Source organism: Mesoplodon mirus, assembly GCF_964341445.2.
Source record: "Mesoplodon mirus genome assembly, chromosome: 4".
Lineage (NCBI taxonomy): Eukaryota > Metazoa > Chordata > Mammalia > Artiodactyla > Ziphiidae > Mesoplodon > Mesoplodon mirus.
Genome location: NC_138979.1, coordinates 37,170,929 through 37,186,996, shown reverse-complemented (window position 1 = coordinate 37,186,996; position 16,068 = coordinate 37,170,929). Strand labels below are relative to the sequence as shown.

The 16,068-nt window shown below is 41.4% G+C and overlaps 1 protein-coding gene across 1 annotated transcript in view; it reads right to left on the bottom strand.

Moving 5' to 3' along the window:
- IQGAP1 (IQ motif containing GTPase activating protein 1) overlaps nucleotides 1–15,259 on the bottom strand; it is a 103,261-nt gene extending 88,002 nt beyond the window's left edge. The window contains exons 1-2 of the mRNA XM_082616833.1: nucleotides 15,104–15,259; nucleotides 13,197–13,296 (exon numbers count right to left, since the gene is read on the bottom strand). Of these exons, the coding sequence (XP_082472959.1) occupies nucleotides 13,197–13,296; nucleotides 15,104–15,158 (155 nt within the window). The 5' untranslated portion in view covers nucleotides 15,159–15,259. The remainder of the gene's footprint in view (nucleotides 1–13,196; nucleotides 13,297–15,103) is intronic.
- Nucleotides 15,260–16,068: the final 809 nt, after the last annotated feature.

The following is a 16,068-nucleotide window of genomic DNA, read 5'->3' as shown; positions in this document are numbered from 1 at the left end:
CTTGGCTTCACTCAGAGTAAGATAATATGAAAATGAAACTACAATTAAAATACCATTTTCACCTATGAAATTCATAAATATGAAAAAAAAAACTTATGATACTCTAGGTCAGTGAAATCATAGGGAAAGCAGCCCTCTCATGTATCATTGATGTACATATAAACTGGTACAACCTCCAAAGAGAGCAAACTGACAATATTTATCAAAACTAAATGCAGATATTCCCATTAACTTAGAAATTCTACTTTTAGAAATTTATCCTACAATACTCACAAGTGCAAGATGACAGACATACAAAGTTGCTGACTACAACATTACTGATAAGAGAAAAAGCTGGGGGGGAAACATCCACTGATGGGTTAAACCCATACACTGAAAAACCATGCAACTGTGAAAGAAAAACAATGAAGCACTATAACATATTCACGTGGAATATGTTACAAGATGCAAAGCAGAATGCACAGTGCTATCACTTCTATACGAGGAAACAAAAGGGATTTGTATTTAGATGCACAGACTCTGGAAGGATATACAATCATAACAGTGGTTCCATCTGGGAAGATCTGGGTGGCTGGGAAACAGGACTAGGGAGACTTTTTTCTTTTTCTTTTCTTTTTTTTTTTTTACTGAATATCCTAGCAGAGCCTCTGAATTAAGTGTCATATCCATATATTACCTATTTTTAAATGATTAAGAAAAAGTTTTAAAAGTTGAGACCAAATCCACCTAAAACACATTTTTGTGGGTAATTCTCAAGTTTTTAAAGGAAAACCCCCAAAGTCAAGCCATTGTCTAGCACTACCTCTTCAAACTAGCAATGATTAAAAAGCACTGTCCAAAGTAATGACATAGTAATATGTCTTCAGGGCAGAAAAACATTTTGTTGTAATAGTCATGTAAGTGGTAAGTAACTTTTGTCTCCTTTTAGCTGTTTTAAAGGTCATCTGAGATGTATGTTATTTGTAATAAAATGACCTGCTATACCACAAGACTTTTTCTATTAAAAAATTTTTTTTTCCAGCCACGCCGTTCAGCTTGCGGGATCTTAGTTCCCTGATCAGGGATTAAGCCCAAATCCTCAGCAGTGAAAGCTTGGGGTCCTAACAACTGGACCACCAAGGAATTCCCTTAAATTTTATTTTTATATCATTTTTCTATTTTTAATGATCATAGGTATTTTTCCTTTTCAATTTTTCCTTTTCTAATTTTGCCTCATTCCCTCTTTTTACACTTCAGTTCCTCTGCTTCAATTTTAAAGGAAGACTAATTAATCCTATTCAAGAAAATATTCTTAGTTTTTTATGTTGCTGATTAATGACCCCTAGCAACTGGCTGATACTTTCTACCTTATGGATAAATACCTATCACAACAATAGTATTTCCTTCTACTACAAAAGTCTCCCAATTTTTCTTAAAGCCAGAGTTCTCTCAGTCCGCAGACATCTGCCCCAACAGAAGCCAAGCCCTGGGCTGGCAGCTGCCTCTCCAATGCTCCTTCTGCTTTTTGTTATGATTTCCAATGAGTCAACAGGAAGGTATTCAGAATAAGGAAGAAATAAAGGCCTTGAGGCAGGCCTTTCCTCCACCCACAACACCAAAAAATACAATTCTTGCCAAACAATCCAAGGCAATTTCCAATGCCACTCCTGTCTGCATGAGGTCACTACTGAAAAAACAAGCAATTGGGAAGAAGGAATGCCTTTCTAAGCTGAATCAAAAATAGGTGCCAGAAAGAAGAAAACCAACCAGGCACTCTCTAGTCTCCCCAGAGTCACTGTATGTAACCATATAACCTCTACTGCATCCATTTCCAACTCCAGGAGGCCTCTTAGTGAGCAGGAGTTAGGTCAAAAAAGTTAAATATACACATTTTTCACAGACCAGTTATGTTCCTAGACACCTATAAAAATCACTTAGATTTTATGTTTACTCTATTTCTTGTAAGCATTCATGCCCAAATTCTTCATCAATCAGTTAACTGTTACTTATTTATGTCTATCACTATCTTTAGCTCTGCAGTGAATAAGAAAAAGTGTAAGACAGAGTCCAACAATTTGTTAGACACAAAAATACATGAGACATGGGACTTCCCTGGTGGCACAGTGGTTGGGACTCCGCACTCCCAATGCAGGGTGCCCAGGTTTGATCCCTGGCCAGGGAACTAGATCCCACATGCCTCAACTAAGGGTTTGCATGCCGCAACTAAAGGAGCCCGCGTGCCGCAACTAAGACCCAGTGCGACCAAATAAATAATAAATAAATATTTTTTAAAAAATACATGAGACAAATCAGAGAACTGCCCTCATATAGGCAGAGTGGCAGGTAAAAGAGACTGCAATTAAAAGCAGGAAACAGCTCACATTCCCTCACCCACTCGACAGCTAGGCAATTGTTTAATGTCTGGGAACTAGGTGACTTAATTTTGGACTTAAATGCTGTCCCTTTAGTGCCTGTAGAGGTTGACAGCAGTAGTGATGGTGTCACACAGACCTGGGCTTGAATTCCACAGTTACATGACCTTGAAACACGTGACACTAACTCCTTTTCTTCCTTCTTTAAAATAAAAATAATGCCTATCTCACCATAATGTTGTATATAAAGTACATCATCGTTCTGTTTAATTACTGGAAGATACTGTTGCTGCAGTTATTATTTTTAGAAGCTCAGGTAGTGCTGCAGTGACAGACTGATCCAGGGAAGAGCAAAGGCTTTGGAGTCTTTGCCAAGCCTGAAATCTGGATCTATCACTTAAGAGATGGGCGAGTCAACCTCTCTGAGCTTTGCTTTCTTTTCTGTTAAATGTAGATAAGGATAAGCACCGCATGGGACTTCAAGAATAGCTAATTAGACAATGCATATGAAGTGCTTAGCACAGTGCCCAGCACATGATAAGTGCTCAATAAATGTTACTGATGATGATGATGATGATGAAGGAGAAGAGAGGGGAAGGACACTGACCTTGGGTCAGACAGGTGATATTGTATACCATGATGTCCTTGCAAATCGCAGGGTTGGTTTTTGGTTTTGGGGGTTTGGTTTTGTTTTGTTTTGCTTCCTCTTAGCTGGTGTAAAGGTATTTGAAGTATTGAGGTTTATACAATAAAATACCTTATTGAAAAATAATTCTTCCCAACGTACAATTATAAGAAAAAAATTTTTTAAACATTCAAACTTAAGCAAGTAGACTTTCTCTTCAACATAAACCATTAACCAGATCTTTCATTTATATGTTTAAGATTTTTAGATTCACACACTGTCAAAGCACAGGGATCAATGAGATTACCAGAAGCTCTGTCAAAAGAAAAATCAAACAGCAGTCCTGATTTGATCAGGTAGGCAATGGGACCTCTGCATTCATGTGGCACTTCACTCAGCTTGCTCAAAGATATGGTCTCTAGGCAACCAAGTCCCAAATTAAACAAACAACACCAGTCATATGAATCACTTCCGGATGGTCTCACTTTGCCTACTAGCACTTTCTTACATAAATACTTCCTGTGAAAGGGTTTATTTAGCAGCCACAATTGGAAACAACCCTGAGTCCATCAAATACCACATGGCTTAAAAATGTTCAAAACAGGTCCTGCTACCAAAAGGTATCCCCACTGCTAAACTGTGAAACTGAAGGAATTATACAGAAATCAGAGACAGATCATCATGCAAAGCCAGAAAAATCACATTCCTAGAACAATGCCAACTTAGGCCCTCAAATATATTTTTACTGGTTTTTCAATTAGGAACATCAAAATATATAAACAATTGTTGCTTTGACATTTAAGACTAGAAGAAATATATGCTAGATTAGGTCAAACTAATGGTCCACTTAGCCCACCCAGACTTTCCTAACCTTGACTGGTGGACAATCCAGTTAACACAGATTTCCTATGGTGACATCCACTCCAAGACTTAATGAAAATAAGGGGAATTGGTAAAGTAAACAACTCTCTTGGCTACAAGCTCCTTTTTTCCACCTGAAAAGGATCCTATATGTGTCACACTATTCTTCATGAGCTAATCAGAAACCGTTTGATCTATTAACAAGAACAGAGAGGGAAAAGGAGTTAATAGTCCAAACTGAAAATTGCAATAGGACAAAGCAATTACCATTAACAGAACCAAAGAGGAAAATCAAGTTAATCAAACAGAAGATATATATGTAGGACACATATCTAGAAAGCTGACTTAAACGAAATGAAGATCAGCCATAAAACACTGTGCAGGTCTTCCCTGGTGGCGCAGTGGTTGAGAGTCCGCCTGCCGATGCAGGGGACGCGGGTTCGTGGATCCCACATGCTGCGGAGCGGCTGGGCCCGTGAGCCATCGCCGCTGAGCCTGCGCATCCAGAGCCTGTGCTCCACAACGGGAGAGGCCACAACAGTGAGAGGCCCGCGTACCGCAAAAAAATTAAAAAACACTGTGCAGATCTAACCTACCAACAGGCACCCCCAAGACAGAACTACTGAATTAGAACCAATTATTAAAGATATAACAATTTCCTAGAGCTAAAATAAACAAACAAAAAAGATATGTCTAAAAATAAATAAAAGTCAAGCAGTATTAATAATCCCTTAAAAAAAAAGATACAAGTCAAGAAGAGTCTTCACAGTACAGGCTAAATTACTAAGCCGGTATCAACTCTAATATGTAACATGGGGAAACTTTAAGAAATAAGAATTTTTACAAGTTTCAAATTGTGAAAAAGTATTATAAAAATGTTACTTTTCCTGGAAGTAAAAATCAAGCTAGTTTCAAATGTTGTTTCTCATTAATAAGTACAAGAAAATGAAGTCACACATTTCTTCAAGAAAAATGAAGGGAATTCCCCGGTGGGCCAGTGCTTAGGACTCTAAGCTTTAAGAGTGCTTTAAGTGCTTTCATTGCCGTGGGACCAGGTTCAATCCCTGGTCCGGGAACTAAGATCCCACAGGCTTCGTGGTACAGCACTCCCTACCCCGCCACCCAAAAAGAAATACAGTTCACCATAAAAGAATAAAAAGTCTAGAAACAGAACTTTATGTAATTTAATATTTGACATACTAGATGTCAGTTGCTAACAGGTAGTAAAAGATTATTTTTAAGTAATATCAGAATAATTTAGAAACACCATGAAATTTAAAGACTTAGATGTTTAAAAAATTAAATAACTATATCATAGGAAAGTTAACAGAATATAAAACTTCAAATTTTAGCAAGGCCTTACAGAAATTAAACTATCTAAATAGAAGAAATTACCAAGAGAAAGATTAACACTTAAACTGCATAAAATTTAAAACTTCCATACAGTGAAAGAATAAAATGGAAAATCAAGAGAAAATGTTTGTAGCAATACCACAGGTTGACACCCGTATTATAAGAGAGCTCACAAAAGTCAACATCATGACCCTAGAAGACAGACAAACGTCATCAACAACTTGCATAAAATAAAGATGGTAAAGAAATATATGGGAAAATGTTTACTCTTTCCAGAAATCAAAGCAATACAACTTTTGGAATAAGCCTAAATAAATTATGGACATTATGTATCCATTGAAAATAGTAATTAAGATGACAATACAGCAATTTAAAAATCTAAATTCGTGATCATCGTTATCTAAAAATTATATACTCAGTTTTTCCTTTTTCTTAATCCATTCCTTTTTTATTATAAAATTCATGATCATCGTAAAAAGCATTTTAAATATACGGAAAAGCATTAAGTAAAAAGGAAAAGTCTTCTCATACCCTCCAATCCCTAGAGGTATCCTCTGTTTCTGGTGTTTCCCTTCAGACAACAGCTTAAATATGAAGTGAAAAAACTAAGAGCTACCAACATTTAGAACCTTGAAAATGCCCAGAAAATTCCCCAGAAAAGTTTATGAATGCCTCTTCATCTTCATATTAAATCTGCTTTTGCCCCAAGGACCAGGATAACGAATACATTTATCAAGTGCCTACTGTATTTCAGACACTGTGCCAGGCACTTAGCCCTCACAGCGACTCCCTAAGATGCACAGTATCTCCATTCTGTAAACTACAAGCTTAGGCTCTACTCCCTAAGGTTAAGTAACTTGCAAAACCAGAATCAGAACTTACACCTGCCAAAACTGAAAGTCCTCGTTCTTTTCACTTTGCGTATCTCAACAGTCAAGATTTTCAATGACGTTTTATTCAGGCTTTTAAAATTTGTTTGACTTCATTATAAGTGTTATGAGATTACAGTAATACGACTTTTCTTAGTTATCACAGCAGCTACTAACTAGTTGACTGCCTAATATATACCAGAAACTGCCCACCTTTCTCAACTGTAAATTTTGCTAAGTGTCTCAGCTACACTGTAGAGTCGCTTTTCCTGGCTGCTAGGAACACATCCCCCCATTTGTAACATTGTAATAATGTGAAAAAGCACTCTTGGTTTGAATCACTTTTAAAGACAACCCACTTCTTACCAGAGTCTGTCCAAGGCAGTTGCACTAAGTTTCACAAAAAAGAGATTTTCTATTATTCAACATAGTTTTGGAAGTCCTAGCCACAGCAATCAAAGAAGAAAAAGAAATACAAGGAACACAATTGGAAAAGAAGAAGCAAAACTGTCACTGTTTGCAGATGACATGATACTATACATACAGAATCCTAAAGATGCCACCAGAAAACTACTAGAGCTAATCAATGAATTTGGTAAAGTTGCAGGATACAAAATTAATGCACAGAAATCTCTTGCATTCCTATACACTAATGATGAAAAATCTGAAAGAAAAATTAAGGAAACACTCCCATTTGCCATTGCAACAAAAAGAATAAAATACCTAGGAATAAACCTACCTAGGGAGACAAAAGACCTGTATGCAGAAAACTATAAGACACTGATGAAAGAAATTAAAGATGATACCAACAGATGGAGAGATATGCCATGTTCCTGGAAGAATCAATATTGTGAAAATGACTATACTACCCAAAGCAATCTACAGATTCAATGCAATCCATATCAAATTACCAATGGCATTTTTTACAGTACTAGAACAAAATATCTTAAAATTTGTATGGAGACACAAAAGACCCTGAATAGCCAAAGCAGTCTTGAGGGAAAAAAACAGAGCTGGAGGAATCAGACTCTGACTTCAGACTATACTACAAAGCTACAGTAATCAAGACAATATGGTACTGGCACAAAAACAGAAATATAGATCAATGGAACAAGATAGAAAGCCCAGATACAAACCCACACACCTATGGTCAACTAATCTATGACAAAGGAGGCAAAGATATACAATGGAGAAAAGACGGTCTCTTCAATAAGTGGTGCTGCGAAAACTGGACAGCTACATGTAAAAGAATGAAATTAGAACACTCCCTAACACCATGCACAAAAATAAACTCAAAATGGATTAGAGACCTAAATGTAAGACCAGACACCAGAAAACTCTTAGAGGAAAACATAGGCAGAACACTCTGACATAAATCACAGCAAGATCTTTTTTGATCCACTTCTTAGAGTAATGGAAATAAAAACAAAAATAAACAAATGGAACCTAATGAAACTTAAAACCTTTTGCACAGCAAAGGAAACCATAAACAAGACAAAAAGACAACCCTCAGAATGGGAGAAAATATTTGCAAACGAATCAACAGACAAAGGATTAATCTCCAAAATATATAAACAGCTCATGCAGCTCAATATTAAAAAAACAAACAACCCAATCGAAAAATGGGCAGAAGACCTAAATAGACATTTCTCCAAAGAAGACATACAGATGGCCGAAAAGCACATGAAAAGCTGCTCAACATCACTAATTATTAGATAGATGTAAATCAATGAGGTATACAACGAGGTATCACCTCACACCAGTTAGAATGGGCATCATCAGAAAATCTACAAACAACAAATGCTGGAGAGGGTGTGGAGAAAAGGGAAACCTCTTGCATTGTTGGTGGGAATGTAAATTGATACAGCCACTATGGAGAACAGTATGGAGGTTCCTTAAAAAACTAAAAATAGAACTACAATACGACCCAGCAATCCCACTACTGGGCATATACCCAGAGAAAACCATAATTCAAAAAGACACATGCACCCCAATGTTCATTGCAGCACTATTTACAATAGCCATGAAGCAACCTAAATGCCCATCGACAGATGAATGGATAAAGATAAATGGATAAAGAAGATGTGGTACAGATATACAATGGAATATACCTCAACCATAAGAAGGAACAAAATTCGGTCATTTGTAGAGACGTGGCTGGATCTAGAGACTGTCATACAGAGTGAAGTAAGTCAGAAAGAGAAAAACAAATATCGTATATTAATGCATATATGTGGAACCCAGAAAAATGGTACAGATGAACCCGTTTGCAGGACAGAAATTGAGACACAGATGTAGAGAACAAACGTATGGACACCAAGGGGGGAAAGCGGCAGGGGGTGGTGGTGGTGGTGGTGTGATGAATTGGGAGATTGGGATTGACATGTATACACTGATGTGTATAAAATGGATGACTATAAGAACCTGCTGTTTAAAAAAATAAAATAAACTTCAAAAATTTAAAAAAAAGAGATTTTCATCTATGTCACCATTTTAAGAGTTAAGAATAAATCCCACCCCATACCTCTCCTTGATAATCATAAATACATGAATGTATCCAGCTTGTAGTCCCAAAGTACCATTAAAAAGCTACGTTTTTTGTGGCCCCTTAATCATACTGGGTCTCATGAAGCGATTAGTTTTTTCATCTGCAAAAGGAAAGCTTGGGTCAATCTAAAAATGATTCTCCTCGATATCTTACTGATATTCCTTCATTTGAGAATTCTAGAAGCTAGTGGGCAAGCTTCTAGTTAAACGTCTTTAATTTCTCTTTTCATGATCACAGTGTGCCAGCCTAATATATCCAGATGTTACTGGAATTCTGATTCCACTTAGAGGAGAGGAGATCTGATGAGCCCATCCTGGAAAATGTTCGATGCCAACAACAAAGGCATACGCACAAAAGAGAATTTGTTCTCAAGAGCTGATTTCTTTCCAAGATACTTTTTCAATTCCCCTAAATTACAGAAGGTAAAGTGCCTCTACTTAGTGTTAAGCTCTTGTTAACATCACATGGTTTTTGACAGTCTCCAGCCAGCCACAGCCTTCACTTTCCACCCCTTGTGGGGGGAGGGGTGTGCCCTGCTCTGTGAGCTGGGGTATGGACACTGAGCAGGAGGAAGGTGGCCCATGACAGGCTCACAAGGACATACCAGCAAGCCTCTGAAAGAAGGATTCCTAAATTGTTAAACTCGGGGAGTGCTGGAATTAACCTTCCTCCTGTGACCTTTAACCTAACTCAATTTTCTCCCATTTCTAGGACTACTCATACATTCTCCTCCTCTGCAGACTGCCCTCTTCTGCCCTGCCTGTTATGTTCTCTTCTTGGTTCTTTTCACCTGAACCTTCTAATCTTTCTTTTTTTCTTTTCTCTCTTTCTCTCTTTATTTATTTATTTATTTATTTATTTATTTTCGGCTGTGTTGGTTCTTTGTTGCTGCTCCTGGGCTTTCTCTAGTTGCAGCAAGCAGGGGCTACTCTTCATTGCAGTGCGCGGGCCTCTCACTGCAGTGGCTTCTCTTGTTGGGGAGCACGGGCTCTAGATGCGCGGGCTTCAGTAGTTGTGGCTTGCGGGCTCTAGAGCACAGGCTCAGTAGTTGTGGTGCATGGGCTCAGTTGTTCCACAGCATGTGGGATCTTCCCGGACCAGGGCTCGAACCCGTGTCCTCTGCACTGGCAGGAGGATTCTTAACCACTGCACCACCAGGGAAGTCCCTGATCTATTACTTCTTCCTGTCCAAGACCTGAGCACCTACCATATCTCACATATTTAAACCTCACCTCTCTCAATTGAGTGAAAATGCTATTTACCTCTACTATACAACTGCTCCTTAGCAAAAACAAACGTAAAGTCCAATCAGAACAGGCAAAAGGATAAAACTAAACCCACATTTAAGCATAAATACATAATTTAAGATGTCTTGCTTTATAAAGTCCTTGGTCTGCTCTGCAGCCCTTAGCATAAAACCCTGAATCCTTAGATGATATTTCATTAGACCAATAACTTAATTTCCATATTTAAACTACTCTCCAAACAATAAAGAAAAGCAGAATCTCTATATTTTCTATTTCGCAAGCATTCCCAAAGTGCATACTTTTATAGAATCACTCCTAAATTTTCCCGCTTAACCTCTTAGGGAAACAGAAATTCACAACACGTTCTCATTTCTCTACATACACTCTAACTTATACTCCCTGTCTGCACACATTTATATGCTCTCCCTCTCTACACACTCTCCTTTCTTCCCACAAAAGAGCTGTTACAGGTACAGGAGAAAATGGAGTGCCCTAGGATACACAATGGGGCCACTGTGCTATAAGGTGGAGCTTTTAGTGGGAGGAGTAGCAGTATTATAAATAGAACTAAAGAGGGGAACCTTTTCTCCCTTGGATCTCTGCGATCTTTCTTCCTGGCCTTGGAGTGGGTGTAAATTCCAGACCTTGGGACTCCTCCAACTTGGGAGGGGTGGAGGTTATGAAGGAAACAGGATGGGGCCAATCCAAAAAGGCAAAATGGACTTGTGCTAGAGGGTAAAGAGGGGCCTCAGTAGCACACAAGGTACAACCCAGCTCACCAGGGTAGAAGACACAACTGGGAGCTGAAGTTGCAGCTAATAAGGAAGAGCATGTGATTTGTCTGCGGTGCACCTTGAACACTTTTTAGGGGTGGCAGCAGCCACATCAGGTGGCCAGGAGGGACCCCGGTCTTCTTTTTTCAGTATGACATTCCCGGGCTTCTTTTCCTAGCCCTCTCTAGTTGTAAAGTCTAAATAGGTGCTTCCAAAGTTGATTTTCTAATCAAAGCTTTAAACAAAAACAAACAAAAAAATCACTGCATCCAGATTTTATATGATTGCCTCCATAAAATAAACCAGGCACATTTCCTCGATGTGAGGCCAAAGCGCGGAGTGTAGTAGGACAATATGCCGCTACTATGCTCTCCCTTATAACCAAAAGCATGGAAAATAAAGACTATCACAAATGTCTCACTGCCTTAGTCTCTTCCTAAGTATGCACAAGCACCCAACTAAAAACCGTCCCAGGGGATCATGGTCCCTGGATGGATTTTAAAGGAAATGGGATATTCTTCTATTCTGGGGAAAAAACACCTGACAGAAAAGAATACGCTCTGGAGTAGACGGAAATGAAGTGCTCTTGTAGTGCAGTGCTTGAAGAAGGAAATGTGATAAAGGACATCATCCTATCCAGGCTATCATAACCTGGCATAAGGTAGAGTTCTAAAATGCTTTCAGTCTCATTTCTCTACTCGGGGGGACCATCAGAACCGCTAGAAGCATTTAAAATATACAGGTATCTGGCCCTTCCAGCCTAGATCTACTGAACCAGAATCTCTGTGGTAAGGCCCAGATAGCCTTTTTTTTTTTTTTTTAAAGTTCCCCAGATGATTCTAACGTACACACCTGGTTAAAAACCATCGTATAAAATGCTGAAAACTATTCTTCAATCAAGAAAACTACAAGTAGACCGTGGACACTCAGGCCTCAGTTTCCTCACTGAAATGAGATGGTTGAACTAGATTAATAGTGGAACTGGGGAATTCCCTGGCGGTCCACTGGTTAGGACTCTGTGCTTTCACTGCCGAGGGCATGGGCTTGATCTCTGGTCATGGAACTAAGATCCCACAAGCCGCGTGGAGTGGCCAAATTAAAAATAATCATAATCATAATAATAACAGTGAAACTGCATTAGTGGTAGCAAGGGGATGTTAGCCAAGATACCCTCTTTAAAAAAGGGAATTTTACTGCAGAAACCCAATACTAAAAGCAGGAAAGCTTTTGACAGGGGAAGGAAGGTAGGTTGAAGCCCTTTTCTCTCACCCCTAGGTCAGCCCAACAAAGACACCAAGACTTCACAGAGCCCAAGATGGTCTCTCACACCAGCTACAGCTTTTAAACTGTTTACCTTCCAAAACTAGATCTAGTCCATAATTTAAGTAGCAGACGATTTAATATTTTTGTTCACGGGATCCTTACAAACTTTGTATGAGAAACATCCCCCTTTCTACTAACACATTCACCTCCTTCGGTCTAAGCTTCCACTTAGAAAAACAAGTGTTATTACCATTCTCTCCCCCTAAATCATCACTAATCCCCTCACAAACCTCTCCCAGTCTAATGGAAGGGCTTTAAGCTCAGAAAAGAAGCCCGGATTCAAGAAGATGCACCAAATGCATGTTAGTGGTAGCCCCAGGAATGGAAAGGAGAATGGGACCAGGGAGGTGCACAAAGGGGACTCCAACTGTGTCTTTTGAGAGAAAAGGGAAAAAATCGGAAGGGCTAACATTTGCTAGTTTGGAATACATGGATGTTTATTGTATTGTTCTCTGGACTTTCCTGTAGCGTTTAAGATTTTCAAAACTAAAAAGACAAAACAAGACAAAAAACACTCTTGTTTATTAGCACCATTTGAAACATCCTTGATTTTCATTAGACTTTAACCACAAAATCTCTCATTATCCCTTGCTGGCCTTTTCCACCAAAGCTCACTTATAGGATACATGATCTGTAATTACATCTATCTACCCTGGGACTTTGCAAAACAACACAAGCACCAGAACAAAAGCAATGAACAGCTGATAGCAAATCGACACTCTAAGAATAAGACCACAAGGTCTTGGAGCATCTGAAAAATGAAAACAGCAGTTGTACATTCACTTCACAAAGAATGCAGAGGACGCTGCCTTTGGTAAACAGACTTTGAATATTGCCGAATGGATGGATCCATACCCAGAGCACTACCAAGAGGAGAATGGACCCAATTCATATATAAATCAAAACCAGTGAAGAACCGGTGAAACATTAAGGCCAAAAACTTCAAACCTTAAAATTGCTTTTCTTCACTATAGCTGGTTGTGCCCAAAACATGCACCATAAGCATAAAACTGAACAACACAAATCTGGAAATTTTTCAGTATGCGTAGGTGCCCATCAGACTGTTTCATGATGAACTGCCATCAAGGCTACTTGCTCCCATGAAAAAAATATCCTACCTGTACTTACTTATTCCTTCAAACTACCTGCCTCTCACAGTCACACCTACAACATACTCAGAGATCTTTATCTTTGTTGACACCAGATCAGCTCCCTTCTCCCAATCTTCTCTCCAGCCAACCTTTACCTCTTTGCTTCTTCCAAATGACAAAGGTACTCATAAGCCACATTCTGACGTCTCCTTTCATCCATCTCCTCTGCAGTAAGTCTCTCATTATCCAGGACCGCTAAAACATGAAAGAAAGAATGTAAGCACAGGAATCTGTACCCTTCCTGAGCGATAAAAGAATGCCATAGCATCAAATTCCTGCTAGTCACCTAGAGAGTCACGGTAACATGTGGACAGCTGGCGGTACTATCAATACAATGACTTTCCTAAGACAGGAACCATGGGGTTTCAACTATATTCATCCTAATCTTTGTTTAAAAGTACAATACTATGAACATGTACTAAATTTCAGTGTGACTTGAAAAATACTGACTTGAGATTCTGGTCCAAATTTGTGCTGGTCTATCTGCCAGACTCTCTCTAAATCCAGAGCTGTTCATAGTCTTTTTTTCCCCACGCTTTTATGAATCGCTAAAGCCAGCAGTCATTGAGAACTAAGTGGCAGTAATTGTACTACGCATTTTACATGCATTCTTTCATGGAAGTCCCACAACAATCCTGTGATTATCACTCCTGTTTTACAAATGAGGAAGCTGAGGCTGGTTGACCTTTGCCCCACGGCTAATAAATAAATGGTGGAGTCTGGATTCAAACCCAGGCAGTCTGTCTCAAGAGCCTATAAGATTAACTTCAAAGCAATCTGCTTCCTTTAGTGGGTACCCAGGATATGGAATAAGTTCCTAACTCCTGGAGTTGGCATTCAATGCCTTTCCCAATTTAGCCCCAACTACTTTTGGTAACTCTTCTCCCTCTCCCTCCTCCCCCTCCCACCACTGTGCACTCCACACCACTCAGCTCCCAACACACACACAGTGCTCTTCTACTCTTCAATACCTTAGTTCCTGCTCTTCTCTCCACGTCCTGTCTCTTGCCCCACCCTACCCTGTCAAACTACACAGCATCCTGCAAGGCTCTGATCAAAGGTCCTATCTGTGTTCCTACTGCCTTTCCCAAGCCCCTCCTCCTCACCCACATTACTGTTTAAGCCGAGTTAGTTCACATGGCATCTTTATTTCTATCCCTCCTTATTATCATTAGATAATACACCTGCCCGCCTCTCTGATTAAAACGTTCTTTGAAAGCGGACCTGCTCTTACTAATCTTTAATGTCACAAACGTGACACAATACCTCGCATGTAACTGTTGAGTGAAATTATCCTAAAACATAACATTATTCGCAAGAATATAAAATAAAATGGAAAACCTCAAGACTCTAAAGGACTCTCCTTTGGCCAGTGGTAACTATCCCGCCTGCAGTTCAGTGATGTCCCAGGACAGGGACAGAAAATGAGGTTCGGAAAATGAGGAAGTCAGAGGTTTGGGTTTTTTTGTTTGTTTGTTTGTTTTTTCACTTTTGAGATCCTGACGAGGGAACTAAGACCGAGAAAGCTGAAGTGACTTGTCCAGGGCCGCACCTCTCAGCTAGCCTGGGGCCGGGGAGGTCTGGACCCTGGGTCTACCTCGCAGGCAGCACTCGGGCAGCACCTTCCCAGGAAGCCCGAGCAGAGCCCGCGTCTCGGGTCTCCGGTCCCCGGGACACGCCCTGCACCGTCCTCCTGCCACCTCACCCTAGGCCGTCTCCCCAATCTCGGTCGAGCTGGGAGTCGGGAGGCGCTGGATGGGGCCCTCCAGCCGCCGCGCCCGGGACAAGGCGGGGAGGCCGCCTGGGTTCTCCCCGCCGCCTCGGAGACAGAGAGGGCGCGGGCTGCGGGCCTCAGCGCCCGCCAAATCGCCGCACCGGCTCTTCCGGGTCCGCGCGGCCCACAGCCGCCCTGCCCCACCCGCCCGGCGAGCCCCCGGGAAAACGGCGCCTCAGAGGCAGCGAGACCGCCCCGAGACCCCAGCGCCGCGGAGCCCACACTCACAGCCATAGTGTGGCCGAGCCACACCCAGTCCGTCAACCTCGTCCGCTGCGGACATGGCGGCCGAGCCCGGGTCTCAGCTCAGGAAGCCGCAAAACCTTGGAAGCGCGGGCGGCGGCTGCTACAGCTCCTGCAGACTGCTCGAGCTGCCCCGGTCCCTGTGGCTCCGCCCCGCGCCGCAGGCCCCACCCTCAGACCCCACCCCAGCGGCCTCGCCCTGCCGCGCCGACCTAAGCGGACGGAAGGAGGCGGGGCCTGGGCCTCCCGACCCCGCCCCTAGCCCCGCCCTGCGCCCGCAACGCCCTCAGGAGGCGGAAGAAGGAAGGCGGAGCCGGCCCGCCAGTTGTACTCGCTGTCAGCGCCGCCCGACGGCGAGACCCGCCCCGGTCCTGGATCCTTTCCCTAGCCGGCGGCCGTCCCATCCGCACCTCTTGCGAAAGACCGCCAGTGTCCGTAGCTTGAAATAAAAAACGTGGGCACTTTACCTTCCCCTGCCTGCCTAGCCAAACTCTTCTGCACCAAAGGGCTCAAGGAAGGCCTCTTTTGAAGTGGCCCAGTGTGTTCTTGGGGACACATGCAGGACCCAAACTCCCGTAAGGGGCCGCACAGCCTGGCAGTCTGGACTCAGCCTTCTCCCAGATCCGCCAGCAGTCGCCAGAGTTGAACTGCTTAACCCCTCTAGCATTTGAGAAGTGGATATGCTAAAGCAGGAGAATTGTGTTTGTCCAAACTTCCTTCCCTTAGATTCCTTGCCACTATTCTTTGCAAGTTCTTCTTTTTAGAGGACTCTTTGCCCCTTTTAGGGATGCGTCTTCCCCTTGCAACTTGTGGCCTGCCCTTAAAATATTGGTACTCAATGGAATTCTGTCCTCAGCCGTCTTTTGTTTTTTCTTTGCCCACTCTTTCTGAATAACTTTATCCACACTCACCTTAAACTGCTGAAGAGCCCTAAATATATATCTCAGACC